Source organism: Thrips palmi, unplaced genomic scaffold, assembly GCF_012932325.1.
Source record: "Thrips palmi isolate BJ-2018 unplaced genomic scaffold, TpBJ-2018v1 HiC_scaffold_2, whole genome shotgun sequence".
In the NCBI taxonomy this organism is placed as follows: domain Eukaryota; kingdom Metazoa; phylum Arthropoda; class Insecta; order Thysanoptera; family Thripidae; genus Thrips; species Thrips palmi.
The window spans coordinates 8725217-8742290 of NW_023144629.1; the positions used below are offsets into that span (position 1 = coordinate 8725217).

Here is a 17074-nt window from a genome sequence, read left to right on the forward strand (position 1 = left end):
GGGTCACACGTTCGGTTCGAGTCCTGTTTAGCGATTCTGGAGCTCAAAACGCGTCTAGAGTTTTGGCCGCCTCCACCGGTCTTCTGGCCCACTGTGGCGCTACTCGGCCGCCAGACGCGCCAGACGGCACAGCACAACAATAACACGCCAGAACGTCTTTTGAAGCTCTTTTCTTTTTCGCTCTCTCCCTCCTGCTCTTATTTTGCTTTTTCATTTTGCCGGCGCGTCTGCTCTCGCGCGCCTCGCGGCTCTCGGGGGAAGGCTTGCTGCTTTCGGTCCAGCCCTTTGATTTCAGTGCGATCCGCGGCGAGCGACCAACGACCATCGACCCCGCATCACTTCGCCTCGCTTCTCGAATCCCTCTGGTCGCCCCGCCGCGCCCTGCCGCGCCCTGCTCTAGCCTGTATCCGGGCGGGCGGGGAGGGGGCGGGGCAGGGGCCGCAAGTTGGCTGGAAGTAGCAGGGGTAGAACAACCCTGCGCAGAGCACGGCGGGGCGTGGCGGGGCGTGGCGGGGCGGGGCGTGGCGTGGCGGGGCGTGGCGGGGCCGGGAGTAGCAGCGGCGGCAGCGCGCTCCCTGCAGGAGCACCTGGAGGGCCTGCTTGGCCTGCTGGAGGCTGGAGTACACGTTGACAAGGAGTACCCCCACCTCCAAGCCGAGCCAAGGGCCGCCACTGTCAGCCCTTGCTCCCCTTGCTCCTTGCCCGCCACGCCCAAAGTCCCCAGAATCCACAACGGCGGGCCAATCGAACGGCTCGTTTTAAGATTCCCGCCAAATCGCGGCGCCGTCATTGGCTGATGATTGGCGCGCTGCTTCCCGCGCGCTCGATATGCGTCCCTCGCTGCTGCCGCTGTCGCCCTCGTCCGGTCCAAGCACCCCGTCACCGCCACACCGTAGGGCCCGAAGCCACGCGGGGCCGGGCGGCGCGACGACGACGCCGCGCTGGAAGCTAAGAAAACCTCATTAATTTTCTTCAAATATTTGAGTTGGCAACTTGGGGAGGACAGGGCCTGCCTCGGCCTGCCTGCACTCGGGGGCCCAGCGTTTGTCCCCCCGTTTCTTGCAGTGGGCTTCGGCTGGCTTCGGGTGCCTTCGGCTGGCTTCGGACCGGGCCCAGCCGTGCCACAGGGAGCCCAGCCCGCCCAGCCTGGCCTGGCCGCCACGCCCCACGGCCGGGCTGCCTGGGCTACGCCGCGACGCCGCTACGCCGGTCCGTAGTGGCGCTGCCTGCGCTGCCTGCCGTCGCTGCGCGCAGCCCCCTCCCCCTCCCCCTCCCCCTCCCCCTCCCGCGGCCCCCACCCCCAGCAGGCGGGGGGTTGCTGGGCCCTGGCTGGGCTGGGCTGGCTGGGCTGGCTGGGCTGGCCGGTGCCAGCAGAGGGCTGCCAGGCGCCACGGAGACAGGCGGGGCGAGCGCGGCGTGGCGAGGCGCGGTGCGGCGCGGCGTGGCGGAGACTCATTGCTCAACGGGGACATGACGACCACGGGGACCACGGGGACCACGACGGCGTGGCCGCGGTGAGCGTGCGAGGCGACGCCAGGCGCGTGAGGTGTGCGACGCGGCGGACGCAGCAGCGGGCGGCGACCGCGGCGACGTGGCGCGACGCGGGGCGGCGGGGGCGGCGGGGCGCGCAGTGCCGCGCATAGTGCCGCGCCGCAGCGAGAGTGCCGCAGTGGAGATCGTGCAGTGCAGTGAAGTGCAGTGCCTCGTCGCCGTGCTTGGGATTACGTCCACACATGACTCCGCCCCGTCCCAGGCCACGAGGTGAGTCACAATAAGCCCCGCACGCGTGCGCGCTGCGTGCACGCTGCGTGCGCGCCCACACCCACACGCACACACGCACCACGCCCCGTTGGGGGCACGGCCGGGACGGGCGTCTGGCCGCCCTGGGGATGCTGCCTCCTAACCTAATCCGGCCCAGCCCTCGTCCTCGGCCGCCCCGTCCTCGGCCAGGCCGTTTACGGCCGCCCCCTCCCCGGGCATGCGCCCCGCTCTCGGCCCCCTCGCCTGGCCGCCTGCCCTCGCCCCGATGCAAGGGGTCTCGACGGTCCAAGCCAGCTCGGCGCTGCGGGGCGGGGCGGGGCGGGGCGGGGCGGGGCGCCCACCCTTCTTTCGCAGTTCTGTGTCGTCGAGAAGGGCGGCCGCTTTTGTCCGCCGAGGGCCGCCGAGGGCCGCCGAGGGCCACCAAGGGCCGTGCGTACCATTTTGCTCAACTTGGCGGGGGGCGTCCGCAAAGGGGGGCCGTTTTCTCTCTGGGCGAGGGGAGGGGTGGGGCGTGTTTGGGCAAGGCCGCGCCAGGCCGCGCCAGGCCACGCCAGGCCGTGCCGAGGAAGGGTTAGGTGAGGCTGGCAGGGAGTGGCTTCGGCTCTGCCGCAGGGCCGCAGGACCGCAGTCTGTCAAGGCCAGAAAATCGAAAACGTGCCGCCGCCAAAACGGCCAGAATACTCGTTCGCTATCGTACGTGCATACGTAGCTCAGGGAATGGCGCCAGTGGTGTCTGTCTGTGTTCTCAGGGTTTAACGCTCAAACGCTCAACGTTTAACGCTCAACGTTTAACGCTGAAACGCTCAACGTTTAAAGCTCGCGAATCATCATATTCAGTCCTCGTGTTAGCGTATACACACAAACAAACTCTAAATTGGCACAACATTTTGGTGCAATGTGAAATTGTTGGCGTGAAGTCGTGAACTAGCTGCCGCTGGAATTCGTTCAGCAATGTCCGATTTAGGATTGGGAAAGGAGCAACTGTTTGAATAATGTGCCATGAATATACTGAGAGAGATGGCAGTGGGAATTGAGATGATGTATAAAAATAACACGCTAGGTTACCGGCTAAAACGGTCTGGAAAAGCTATGCTCCTTCTCAAACCAAGTTCGTTGCTTGCAACGCTGACCCAGCGGCCTGCTCAGCGCCTGTGACTCCGAGGGTAGACAACCCGCGCAGACGGCGTGCTCAGCGGGATGGCCTACCTTTGCTGCATGAGCGCCTGTGACTCCGAGGGTAGGCAACCCGCGCAGACGGCGTGCTCAGCGGGATGGCCTACCCCACGCTCTGCAGGCGCTCAGAGTCACCGGCGAGCAAAATGGCAACCCGAGATCTCCGGCGTGGCAAGCGTTGCCTTCCGCGCAGCTTAACCAGAGTGGCCTAAATTGACATTGGCAGGCAAGCCCTCTGTCACCGCGACCATAGGGGGACTGTCTGATTGTCTGGGCGACGGATCTGTGTTTGACAGTTTGTTTACATCTGTCCATACGGAGCGGGGAGGTGGCTGCAGCTCTGCTGTGGCTTGAGACCCTTGCCCCTGAGACCCTTTCCTTTGAGACTCCAGACTTTGAGATCCTGACTCTTGAGACCCTGACCTTTGCGACCCTCAGACAGCCTGACCTTTGAGACCCTTTTAGACCCTGGCTTTGAGACCCTGTGAGACCCTATCCTTTGAGACCCCAACCCTTGAGACCCTAACCCTTGACACCCTGACCTTTGAGACCCTCAGAGACCCTGGCCTTTGAGACCCTTTGAGGCCTCTTGAGACCCTGGCTTTGAGACCCTTTGAGGCCTCTTGAGACCCTGGCTTCGAGACCCTTTTGAGACCCTTGGAGACCCAGGCTTTGACACCCTTTGAGACCCTGGCTTTGAGACCCTTTGAGACCCTGACCTTTGAGACACTGGCCTTTGAGAGCCTGGTCCAAGCCGTGTTTTTAGCTTGGAATGTCAGTTCAGTCCCCAGACGCGTTGGTATAGTGAACTCGATCATGGAGATGTGGGGATCTGGCAGTTCATGACACAAAGCAGCGACCACAACAGATGTCATATTTTGTGACGTTATTGATTTATGGCCAGCAGAATGCTGGGAAGTGATGCATGTTTACAAATTAGCCCGTTCCCGTTGGCAGCGGCAACTCGTTTTGTTTGTCCTCACTAACGAAGTGTTGTTTTGTTTCCAGGGAGGACGATGGCGGAAGCCCAGGAAAAGCAACGGTAAGCCGAAAAAAAATAATCAAAGCACACATCAAAACATGAATGCGAACGGCGTGTCGAAGCGCGAGGCTGAAAATGCGTTTCCTCGCCTCCGTTTGTTTTGTGGCCGAATGTGCGCGCGTAGTGGCAATTTGTTTGGTTTTGCTTTTTTTTGGAGGAATAGGGAGGGGTGAAGTTTGTCATTCCATCAGTGGATAACGAAACCACCCTGCACTGTTCAGTGCAACTACTCGATTTGGCTCTCCGAGGAACAATTAATTCAGATCCTTACCAGCTGGGCGAAGATAAGTTTACACCACCGCTAAAACTAAAAAACAATAATAATAATAACAACAACAACAACAACAACAACAAAAAGCAACAAAAAAAAATAACATTAAATGCATTTGCGAACGGTATTGTGTGCCTTTTCGCGATCTATCTTTACACCAGGAGACTAACACGTGACTAGTTCATATGCGAATGTCCTTTTCGATAATGTCGAATGTTAGTAGTAGTAGTTGTTGTTGTTTTTGTTATTGTCGGCCTTCTTGAGACCATTCCCTAGTCAGACCCAAAGTACCGCCGCAATAAGCCGTCGGCTCCGGCACCCCAAGCCCTGCCTGCCCTGCCTGCCCTACCGCCCTGCCCGGCCCTGCCTCCATGGTTCGCGTGCCTAAGCTCCGCTCGCTCCGAGAGCCCCCCCCCCCCCCCCGTCCCGGTTTGGGTTCCCCCAGTCTCTCGGGGCACCCGGATGCACTCCTGGAGCAGGCACGCGCCACCCTAGGGGGCGTGGCAACGGCGTGTTCGGGACGGCGTGTTCGGGGCGGCGTGTTCGGGACGGCGTGTTCGGGACGGCGTGTTCGGGACGGCGTGTTCGCGACGGCGTGTTCGGGACGGCGTGTTCGGGACGGCGTGTTCGGGACGGCGTGTTCGGGACGGCGTGTTCGGGACGGCATGTTCGGGTTCGGGACACCGCGGCTCCCCAGATTTCCCTTTCCGGTGTGTCTGGCGCCTCATCTCTGATTGGCCGTCACGTTGGTAGCCCGTGACTCGATAGACCAATGAGGTATGCTCTTCTATCGCAAGAGGCAGGGCGCGAGGGAGGGGGAGGGGGCCTGCAGCACCCCGTTTTCGCTTCAAACCCCCAGCCCTCCAGCCTAGCCCGCCAGCCCTCCGCCGGCCCCCAGCTGGTCCATTCGCCAATGAGCGATGCCCCCGCAGTGGGGGGACGGCAGCTGTCTTCGCCTCACCCCCACCCCTCCCCCTCCGCCACCGCGAGGCGCCCTCGTCCCGCACCTGCGCAGGTAGCCCCCACCCCCTTTGGGGGCAACTTTCTCTCTGTCTTTCCCGGCAGAAGAAACGTCACTTCTGCTAGTATTCCGTGGTGCCCAGGGTGCCCAACGCCCGACGGCCTCTATCCAAACAGCCCCCTCCCTCTCACCTTAAGACAATCCTCCCGTCGTGGACCCTGCCGCCCTGCCGCCCTGCCTCCCCCGAGCGCGAACGGGCCCCGCCGGGCCCCGCCGAGCCCCGCCGAGCGTGGCCGAGCGTGGCCGAGCATGGCCGAAGCCCCCTCCCCGGGCCGGTCCACGCGTTCCGCGCCTGCGCCGCGCCTGCGCGCAGCAGCCCTGGCCGCGCTCCGCTCCGCTCCGCTCTGCTCCGTGCAATCGATAAGGTCTCCATGGCGACGCCTCGCCCAGCTTCACGGCTTCACGGCGGCAGATGCGCGCAGAAGATGCGCAGAGACACGAGCGGTACCCGCAGAGGGGGTACGCGGGTACTCCTGCCCCCCCGCGCCGCCCCCGCGCCGCCCCCGCGCCGCCCCCGCCGCCCCTCCCCTGGCCCCCGACAGTCCCACACCCGGGTGGGAGAGATGTTTAGGCGAGACGGGAGGGGCGGCGGCAGGGGGCGGGGAGGGGGGGGAGGGTGGGGGAGGGTGGCCCACTGAGGGCCTGGCGGCCTGGCCCACTTACCTCTGGGCTACTCGCACAAAGATGGTGGGGGAGGTCGGGGCGTGGCGGGGTGCGGTGCGGCGGGGCGCGGCGGGGCGTGGCGGGGCGCGGCGGGGCGCGGCGGAGCGCGGCGGGGCGCGGCGGGGCGCGGCGGGGCGTGGCGGCAGGGTGACTGCGGCCGTCGCGCGCCTTCGATGCAAGGTTTACAGGGCGGTACTCATGGACTGTCGGCCGCGTGCCTAAATAAAATATTCGTGCATATTCTTGTAAAGCCTACTCTCTTTGCAAACGGTGGCTGTGGGAGAGATCGGGAGTGGGATGTCGTCCCCGCAATGCCTCTGCGGAGACCCTCCTCGCTCCGAGGCGAACAACACTGTGACGTCGCCTGGCAGGCCGGCCTACGCTCTGTCTCTCACGCACCCCTGCCGGACGCCGCGTGATGCGAGAGAGACAAGGGGTGGGTCGCCACCCCGAACGCTGCTCGCTGGACTCTGTGTGTGACTTTGTGCTCGTTTGCCCCCAGGTGACCCACGTTGCATGCCGCCCCAGGGCAGCTGCTTCCGTCCCCGCCGCTGGTGCCTCTGGTACAGCCCTGGGGCTCCATGGCTCTGTCGCGACCTCATGAGGTGAGTACACTCGAAGGGACTGATCGGTCAGGGACACGTTCCGCTCGCGCTACTCCGGGCCAGGGCCGTGTCATCGGTCACCCCGTCGTGCCAACACCCTGGGTCCTGGGCCCTGGTCACCGCGTCGAGACGAAGGAGAGGCTTGGGCGGGCGAACAGTGGGCCAGAATACCGGTCGAGGCGGTCAAAATCCCCGACGCGTTTTGAGCTCCAGGGTCGCATAATGAGACTCGAACCGCGCGTGTGACCCCACCAATGGATTGCTCTCCGAACGAGGAATCCATTGGTGGGGTCACATGTTTAGTTCGAGTCCTGTTTAGCGACTCTGGAGCTCAAAATGCGTCTGGAGTTTCGGCCGCCGGCACCGGTCTTCTTGCCCACTGTGTGCTGGTCCCTGATGGTCCCTGCTGGTTCGTCCGGTCCGGTACTCGACGGGGACGCGCGCAGGACGCGCGTGGCAGCGCTTTGGCGGGACGCCGCCAGGGGGCGCTCGGGGCGCTGCCCCACCCCCTGCAGACCCTGTATGCAAAATGAGCAAACTACTCAAACAACGGAGAATCGTCGTTCGGAAACGGGGTGGAGAATTTCGGCGCGGTCTGGTTAGCACTGCACGCGCTGCCTGATCTCCGAAATGTACACGCGAAGTTGGATGTAACGTCAGCTGACAAATAAAACAAAACATGACGGGGATCGAGGTCAAAAGGTTACTGAACGAACGCTCGGTTCGCGCTGCTCTGTTCCAGGAGTCACTATGGTCCAGGCCCACAGCTTACGGAGCGGTCTGGGAGTGCTCGTCTGCCTACTCGCCGCCGCCGCTCTGTCTTCGTCAGGTGAGTGCGGATATCGGACGACGACAAAGAGAGACGCACCACAGTGGGCCAGAGAACCGGTGAAGGCGGACAAAACCCTAGACGCGTTTTGAGCTCCAGAGCCGCTAAATGGGACTCGAACCGAACGTGTGACCCCACCAATGGATTGCTCTTCAAACAAGGAGTCCATTGGTGGAGTCACAAGTTTGGTTCGAGGTCCTATTTAGCGACTCTGAAGCTCTAAACGCGTCTAGAGTTTTGCCCGCCTCTACCAGTCCTCTGGCCCACTGTGGGCACGACAGCGCGCAAAAAGCAAAAGAACAACAACAAAAGACAAACAAACTGGGGCGCGGACTTCCCTTCCCCCGCCTCTTTGACGATGACAGCACGCTCTGTTGTGACGGACGCGTCCTCGACACCCTCAATGGCACGAATCAAGATCGGGGAGGGCCTGTAGGGCCTGCGGGGGTGGAGGGCCTTCGCCTGTAGGCTCGCCTGTAGGCCTGCAACGTGTAACGCCCTGCCGGCCACGTCGCGTAGCGTCGCGTAGCGTCGCGTAGCGTCGCGTAGCGCCCCGCCACGGTGGGGGGCCCGCCGCCCCGCCGCCTCGCAGCAGCGCGCCGTGCCTCACTTGGCCGTCAGCCGTCCTGGCGGCATCACCGCGTATCGGCTGCAGCCAGGCAGTGGAGTGTGAAGGGAGTGTGCAGAGTGTAGGGAGTAGCCAGAGAGTGTTCAGGGAGGACAGAGAGTGTGCGTCCAGCGAGTGCACAGAGAGTGTGCATTGCGAGCGTACAGAGTGTTCAGAGATTAGACAGGACAGAGAGTGTACAGCCAGAGAGTGTTCAGAACGTGGATAGGACAGAGAGTGTGCTTCCAGCGAGTGCAACAGCGAGTAGACAGGACAGAGAGTGTGCGTCCAGTGAGTGCAACAGCGAGTAGACAGGACAGAGAGTGTGCGTCCAGCGAGTGCAACAGCGAGTAGACAAGGACAGAGAGTGTGCGTCCAGCGAGTGCAACAGCGAGTAGACAGGACAGAGAGTGTGCGTCCAGCGAGTGCAACAGCGAGTAGACAAGGACAGAGAGTGTGCGTCCAGCGAGTGCAACAGCGAGTAGACAAGGACAGAGAGTGTGCGTCCAGCGAGTGCAACAGCGAGTAGACAGGACAGAGAGTGTGCGTCCAGCGAGTGCAACAGCGAGTAGACAAGGACAGAGAGTGTGCGTCCAGCGAGTGCAACAGCGAGATGCCAGCCACGCACTCGGAGCGCCTGGTGCAGTGCGTGGGCATCGCCATCATCACCCTGTTCGTGCTCATCTTCATCGGCTTCATCATCGCCTACCGCCCCGCTGCGTAGCCTCGGCGTGGCTTTGGCCCTGGCGCGACCTCGGCCGCCAGCATGCCGTAGGTAACGTCTCCCCTGCCGTGAGGCGCCTCACCCTCTCACAGTGGGCCAGGAGACCGGTGGAGGCGGACAAAGCTCTAGATGCGTTTTGCGCTCCAGAGTCGCTAAACAGGCCTAGAACCGAACGTGTGACCCCACCAATGGATTCCTCGTTCGGAGAGCAATCCATTAGTGGGGTCACACGTTCGGTTCGAGTCCCACTTAGCGACTCTGGAGCTGTAACCGCGTCCGGGGTTTTGTCCGCCTCCACCGGTCTTCTGGCCCACTGTGCCTCTCCCCGCGACGGCGAGGGGACGGCCCGTGAATTCTCATCTCCGCCGTTTGCTTCCAGTCGAGCGATTCCAAAGAGTGGCTCTGTCTCTTTCACTTTCCCTCCCTCCCGTCGGGCCGGGCGCGAGAGAGAGAGCTCGGAATCAGCCTCCAGGCCTGTAGGCGCCCGGAGGATTCAAGGGCGCCGTCAGTGTGTCACGGGCGTGCACCCTGGAGGCGGCCGCGATCCCACCCCACCCCTTGAGAGACTCTCGTGTGAAAGGCGCCTGGCGGCCTGAGCTGCATCAGCACATTCTCATCAAGCTGCTAGCCCAGCCTCCCCCCCCCCCGGCCCTCTTTCGCTCCGCCACTCGACGGAGAGGAACGCGTCCAAGGGGACCGAAGGAGACACTTGGACCGGGTAGCCTTGATCGGCAGCCAGGGGCTCCAGGCGGCCCGTCGGCCCATCCATGCCCCTCGTGGCCCTCCATGCACATTCACGGCCGTCATGGCAGTCACCAGCCACCGCGGCAACCCGCCAATCGTGAAGGCCGGGGCCGCGGCGCAGCCAGGGCACAGCGGACAGACAGACAGACAGACAGACAGACAGACAGACAGACAGACAGACAGACAGACAGACAGACAGACAGACAGACAGACAGACGGCAACTTTGATTCTACCGATTCTCTTTGTATTAAAAACAAATTCCGAATTTAAAAAAAAATGAAATTAATTTTTTGAATTGTTTGCAACGCATTTCCAGAGTGCGACCGGACGTTCTCCAGTCGTCCCGGGGGCCCGATGAATGGCACCTTCACGGCGCCCGTCTTCATCAACCCGGACAACCACGCGCGCCAGTGCATCTACGTGTTCCAGGCGCAGCCCCGGCAGCGCGTCGAGGTGTCCTTCACCTTGTTCAACCTCAGGGGCACGCCGCCCGAGTGAGTCTCCCCCCCCCCCTCCCTCTCCATCAGCCGATCGAGGGGGCAACGACACTGAAAAACCAAACGTGGTCCAGACCGCACCACTGGTGTGGTCAGATGGGTGCCATTTTGACCACATCAGTTGGTGTGGTCTAGACCACGTTTGGGCACGTGGTGCGGTCTAGACCACGTTTGGCCACGTTTGGTGTGGTCTAGACCACGTTTGGCCCCGTTTGGTGTGGTCTAGACCACGTTTGGCCCCGTTTGGTGTGGTCTAGACCACGTTTGGCCACGTGGTGCGGTCTAGACCACGTTTGGCCCCGTTTGGTGTGGTCTAGACCACACCAAACGCCCCAAACGTGGTCTAGACCACACCAACTGATGCGGTCAAAATGGCATCCATTTGACCACATCAGTTGGTGCGGTCTAGACCACGTTTGGGTTTTCAGTGGACTTGGAAATTTGGTGTACGTCGCATTGGGATTACTCCAGATAACCCCGGATAACCCTGGATAACCTTGGATACCCTGGATAACCCTGGATAACCCCGGAGAGCTCCGGATGACCCCGGATGACCCCGGATGACCCCGCACTGCAAGAAAAAGTGTGGATAGTACAACAAAAGTACAACAAAAACTGTGCAATAAAAGTACAACAGGGATTGTAGAATGTACAACGAGAATTGTACAAACCACAACGAGCCCTGGACTGCACAGCATTCGTCATGCCGGTTCCATTGTACTTTGTACAACAATTGTTGTACTTGAAAAGTACACTAAATTCCTGATAAAAAAAATTGCCAGAAATTTGTGTACTTTTGTTGTGGTTATTTCCTGCAGTGCGGATAGCCCCGGATACCCCGGATACTCCCGGATAAACTTGCATTAAGCCTGGATGAACCCGGATTACAAAATGGACGTGCACCGGGTAACCCGAGTCGTTTCCCCCTCTCCATAGCGAAACGAAGTGCGAGCCTGGGCTTGTCGTTGCAGGTGCATCCACGAGTACCTGGACGTGTACTCGGAGGTGCAGAGCCCGGACCCCCGCAACCTCATCAACTCGGCGTTCGGCGGCCGCTACTGCGGGCCCATCCCGCCGCGCCGCCGGGTGTCCTTCCACCGCACCATCGCCCTCGGCTTCTACACCGACAAGACCAACTCCACCGCTGAGCTGTTCGCGGGCCGCTACACCTTCATCAACGACTGTGAGTGCCTAGTCCGAGGGCCGCCGTCGTCGCTCTGTCTGTCTCGCGCGTATGCGGGACGCCACACACAGTGGGCCAGAAGGCCAGTGGAGGCGGCCAAAACTCTAGACGCGTTTTGAGCTCCAGAGTCGCTAAACAGGACTCGAACCGAACGTATGACCCCACCAATGGATTGCTCTCCGAACGAGGAATCCATTGGTGGGGTCACACGTTCGGTTCGAGTCCCATTTAACGACTCTGGAGATCAAAACGCGTCTGGAGTTTTGGCCGCCTCCACCGGTCTTCTGGCCCACTGTGCCACATGAGTGCGAGGGAGACAGAGCGGTGGGGCGGGTCGCAACGCGCCGCGGAGTTTGCGCCCACGACTTTGTCTCGCTTTGTCTAAACTCGTTGTTGTTGTTGTTGTTGGCAGCCGTGTTCGAGGTGGGCACGCCGCAGCCCAATGCGCCCTGCAGCTACACTGTCCGCGCGTCCACTTCGCGCAACGGCAGCCTCGTGTCGCCCACCTACCCGGGGGCCTACCCCAAGGACCTGTACTGCTCCTACACGTTCCTCGGGATAGAGGGCCAGCGCGTCCGGCTCGAGTTCAGGGACTTCGACCTCTTCTACGGCGGCCCGCAGTGAGTACAGTCTCGAACCGCCCGCGGTCACAGTGGGCCAGACGGCCGGCGCAGGCGGCCAAAACCCTAGACGCGTTTTGAGTTCCAGAGTCGCCAAATGGGACTCGAACCGAACTTATGCCCTCACCTATGGACTGCTGTCCGGACGAGGAATCCATTGGTGGGGGTCACACGTTCGGTTCGAGTCCTGTTCAGCGACTCTGGAGCTCAAAACGCGCCCAGAGTTTTGGCCGCCTGCGCCGGTCTTCTGGCCAATCCACTGCACACTGCGGCGCCACGGCTGACTGTGCATGTTCCCTTTGCAGCTGCCCGTTCGACGTGGTCAAGGTGTACGACGGCCCCACCAACGAGTCGGCCGTCATCGGCACCTACTGCGGCCAGCAGCGCAACCTGGTGCTGTACTCGTCGGAGACGTCCTTGTTCGTGACGTTCACGACGCTGCAGCGCGCCGCCAACACGCAGAACAGGGGCTTCAAGGGCATGTACGAGTTCAGCGAGGGCTTTGTCAAGCTGGGTAAGCGGTGGCGCCAACAAAGGATAGCTTGTTTTAGACTGTCATCACAAGACCAAGCAACAAAAAGGAAATTACGTATACCCACCAACAAAAATAATAAGCTTCACTTGCATAAATAAGAAAACAAGTCGACCAAGTGCATCCTCATTCACTCACGGTTGGTTCCCGATAAGTTTTCCCGTCCGAAAATTTGTCCCTGTTTCTTATATTCCGCGTCGTAGAACTCACAGGCAATCGCTGCCTTGAAAAAAAAACACAGTGCTGAAAAAATGATGAAGAGGACAGCACTGCTGTTTAGTGACACTCCCATTGAGCCCCACACATGTTTTTTGGCGTCTAGTTTCGTCATGATCACACAGTTAGCCTCGTCTGCAGTCCGTCGCGGCCGCCGTGGGCGCCTGGACACATTCCCCTTCCCCCCTCCCCTTCCCCCGCACCAAACGCGTGCGCGCTAAACGCAAACAAAATCGAAACGCTAAACTGTCCAACTCTGTTCCAGATTTCATTTCGACAAACGACGGCGAACACATCCGGGGCTCTGAGTGCGATCAAAAGATCCTCAGCAAAAAAGAATCATCTGGTTTTGTGTTCAGTCCGAATTACCCCTTCCCTTACATGCCCAAGATCGTTTGCCGTTACTTCATCTACGGGATGCAAGACTCTCAGAACCTGGAAAGAGTTCGGCTTGACTTCATGATGTTTGAGATCACCAACAAGAACGAGTGAGTACCAACACCAACCCAAAATACCGATCCATTTTTGCCGCTCTAAAAACCCAGCTAAACCTCCGTGTTTTTTTGGTCGACCTGAAACATAATCAAACTAAAAGCTCTCGAAATAAACGCACTCTTTGACTTGAATAAATTCTAACTGTAACACTGCCGCTTATTTAAAACGAATGTTAAACTGAAGGCAAAGTTAAACGCTTTCCGCGACGCACCCGCCCTGACTCAATGCGTACACTGTGTAATCGACTTGCGAGTGGTTCGAGGAATCGCAAATGCAGAAGAGGACATGGGCTGCCTCGACCTTGTTGAGAGTACTAACGTCTGACGAAACCAGTTACAAACTAGTTTTGAGATCTAAGTGGTCTTGTCCATTGTTTCTCGGAGACGGCACGGGGACCGATGGGACGTCCTCTTCGCTGTCCCACTCCTCTCCCTTTGCATTGAGTCTTGTGGATTAGAGAGAGACGACAGCCGCGCCACGACAGAGAGTGAAGTAGAGTCTCCGCCGTGCCTGCCCACAGGACCTGCAGCGATGGCTACCTCAAGATCTACCTCAAGGGCCAGGAGGCCATGGACGCGTACGACAAGTTCGACCACGAGCTGTGCGGCGACGGCGAGAAGACCAACTTCACGGTGGGCACGGGGTCCATCACGGTGCCCCTGGGCGCCGCCTCGCTCACCTCGGACGGCCCTCGCCTGGTCATGGTGTTCAGCAGCGGCGAAATGCAGGGCCGCGGCTTCAAGGCCAAGTACACCTTTGAGACTGGTGCGTTGCGTCCCGCCCGTGGCACAGTGGATTTGCCAGAAGACCCGCGTCGGCGGCCAAAACTCCGGACGTTTGAGCTCCAGAGTCGCTTAAACAGGACTCGAACCGAACGTGTGACCCCACTAATGGATGCCTCGTTCGGAGAGCAATCCATTGGTGGGGTCGTACAATCGATTTGAGTCCTATTTAGCGGCTCTAGAGGTCAAAACGCGTCCGGGATTTTGACCGCCTCCACCGGTCTTCTTGCCCACTGTGCGTTGTCCACACTCACCGTTCACCGCTAATCGTCACTGAATTTTCCAGAGTACCGCATCCCGGGCACGGCGGCGCCGGACGGCACCTGCACGTTCACGTACCGAAGCTCGGGCAAGAAAAAAGGGGACTTCAACTCGCCGCGGTACCCGTCCAACTACCCGGCCGCCACCAACTGCACCTACATGTTCCTGCCCACGCCCAACGAGCAGGTGACCGTGGTGTTCGACCACTTCAAGGTGCGCGCCGACCAAGGCAACGCCACCACGGGGGCGTACGGCTCCGACGTGTGCCACGAGGACTGGCTCGAGATGTACAACCTGTACCACGACGGCACGGAGACGCTGATAGGCCGCTACTGCAGCACCACGGCGCCAGGACCAATCGACTCGAACCGCGGCGCCGTGGGGCTCAAGGTGCTCCTGCACTCGGACAACGAGGCCGTCTTCAGCGGCTTCAAGGCCCACTACTCCTTCGAGCCCGTCAAGCCCATCTACGGTAAGGCTGTCTCTCTCGCACCCAACGCTCCGTGAGTGCGAGAGAGACGGAACCAAACACACACACACGTTGCAGGTGCTTGCGGCGGCAACGTGAGCAAGGCCTTCGGCGTCATCCAGAGCCCCAACTACCCCGCCAACTACGACGGCCCCAAGGACGGCAACGCCAGCAAGACGTGCAACTGGTACCTCACCGTGCGGCTGCGGCACAAGATCCTCCTCAACTTCGAGTCCTTCGCCGTGGAGGGGGAGCCCTCGGGTAAGTCCTTTCGACGAAACCGCAAGCGCGGGAACAACAACAACAACAACAACAACAACAACAACAACAACAACAACAACAACAACAACAACAACAACACTCACCTTTTTCTCTTTCTCGTGCAGCCCGCGGATGCCCGGCCGCCGTGGTCCGGCTGTGGCTCGCGCCCGACGCCATGCCCATCGAGCTGTGCGGGGAGAAGGGCGCGGCGGACAAGTGGCAGTACGTCTCGGAAGGGCCGCTGCTACGCGTCAGGTGAGCGCGGTCGCGGGTTCAAGCACCCACTCGTTTTTTTTTTTTTTGTTCCTCACTGACGACGCTTTCCGCCCCGCAGTTTTGTGATAGCGGACAAGAGCGTGGGCGCGCAGGGCTTCCGCGGCGTGTTCACCGAGGTGGCCGAGCCGAGCGCGCAGTGCTCCCAGTTCACGTGCGAGAAGAGCGGCTTCTGCATCGCAGACAACCTCCGCTGCAACCAGGAACGGAACTGTGGAGCCGAGGACGACTCGGACGAGCTCAATTGTGAGTAGCACTGTCTGCCTCGCATGGGGCCAGAAGACCGGCGCAGGCGGCCAAAACTCGGGACGCGTTTTGAGCTCCAGAGTCGCTGAGTGGGGCTCGAACCGAACGAGTGACCCCACCAATGGATTCCTCGTTGGGAGAGCAATCCATTGGTGGGGTCGCACGTTCGGTTCGAGTCCCATTTAGTGACTCTGGAGCTCAAAACGCATCGGGAGTTTTGTCCGCCTGCGCCGCTCTTCTATGGACCACAGCGCCGTGGAGGGGTAGAGACTGACCGTTGCTGTTGGCAGGCCTGGTGGAGGCGCCCGTGGTGGACACGGTGCTGGTGCTGGTGGGGTGCGCGGGCGGCGCGCTCTTCCTGGCGGTGGCGTTCTGCGCCTGGTGCCACCACCGCAAGCGGCGGCGACGGCGCCGCCAGATGGCGCGTCTGCGACAGCGCCGCCACTTCCCGGAGAGCATCGCGGGCATCGGGCACGGCGGCAGCCTGTCACGCAGCCTGCCGCGCAGCCTGCCCGGCTCGCGCCGCCAGCACGCCTGCGACGAGCTGGGCCACCGCTTCGCCTCCGTCGACAGCGTCTGACGGTTAAGTCCCCCCCTGCCTCCCCCGCCACCCGCGCCGCCACCCCTGCCGCCTGGCCTTCGGTAGATGACCAGCCCCGCCTGGTCGCGACCTGATCCCCGGCTCATGACCACCGCCCTCTAGGCCCCCTGTGGGTTACCCGTGGGGCCCCACTGGGGGCTCTCCCGGGCCGCGTCTGCGGACGCGCGCCCTGGGCGTGGCGTGGCCCTGGCCGGGCCGGGTCGTGGCTGGCGACTTTGACGCGGGGTGGAGCGTGGCCGCTGTGGCCGCGGCGCGGTGTGGTGCCATGGTAGCACTGCCGAGGCACCAGCCACTGGTAGTCCTGGTACACTGGTAGTACACTGGTAGTACCATGGGGAGGAGGGGGGCCGGCCCCGTCTCTGGTCAAAGGGAGGCGCGGCGGCCGGACGAGCACCAAGTCTTCCGAGAAGCCTGTTGCCTATATCACACATTTGCATTGCTCAATCGTTCGTGCGGCCTTGAAAGCCGACTAGGAAAAATGTTATAAACATTATATTAATAGATGTGTTTTATAGTTGATATTTTACCACTCCTTCGGGGTGAGGTTCACCCCGCAAGGGTGGATAGTGCCAAGTCATGGCATGTTGTAGCTCTAAAACTTATAATATTGTTTCAATTGATGTCAGTATGATATACCATAATCCACGAACAGCGTAGTACGCCGCGGGTGCACACAATCGACAACTCTTTGTTGCTTCCGAAATAGGAGAGCATCGTGATCACCCAGCCGTTTTAGACACATATTAAAATTTAGTAGACTTAAAGGATGCTATTTCGTCGAGCAATACAACTGGAAAAAAATGGCCGATATGTTGGTGCTTTCTCTCTGTCAGCCGATCAAGTCTTTTTGTTTTCATTCGTTCCAACCAGTTACCTTGGACACTGCCTGACGTCCTTCGTCTGGATGATTCCCTAAAGCCTTCTGAGCAGTTTTAGACAATATTTTAATTCGGGTCAAAAGATAAATCTTGTTTGAACTCAATTCGTAAGTCTTCCGCGGGAGGGTTTACTTTTCTTTTCCACTTGTTGTTCGCACAAAGGCTTTCTTCCCATTATTATTGACTGAAAAGCTGGTGGATTGCATTGATATTATAAATATATATATTATATATTGAAATAAAGTGTATGCATTGTTTAAACTGGTTTAATATTTAGAAATACAATGGGATGATATGATTTCGAGGCAAGGACGTGTTC

At 60.2% G+C, this 17074-nt stretch overlaps 1 protein-coding gene across 1 annotated transcript; it reads left to right on the plus strand.

Moving 5' to 3' along the window:
* Positions 1 to 1621: 1621 nt before the first annotated feature.
* Positions 1622 to 15871, plus strand: LOC117647247 (tolloid-like protein 2). The gene is made up of 15 exons (XM_034388925.1): positions 1622 to 1761; positions 3943 to 3976; positions 6434 to 6536; positions 7279 to 7365; positions 9758 to 9935; positions 10910 to 11121; positions 11534 to 11741; positions 12047 to 12255; positions 12755 to 12977; positions 13505 to 13749; positions 14053 to 14499; positions 14575 to 14757; positions 14883 to 15012; positions 15092 to 15276; positions 15567 to 15871. The coding sequence occupies exons 4-15, from the start codon at positions 7287 to 7289 to the stop codon at positions 15854 to 15856; spliced, it is 2589 nt and encodes an 862-aa protein (XP_034244816.1). The 5' UTR covers positions 1622 to 1761; positions 3943 to 3976; positions 6434 to 6536; positions 7279 to 7286; the 3' UTR covers positions 15857 to 15871.
* Positions 15872 to 17074: the final 1203 nt, after the last annotated feature.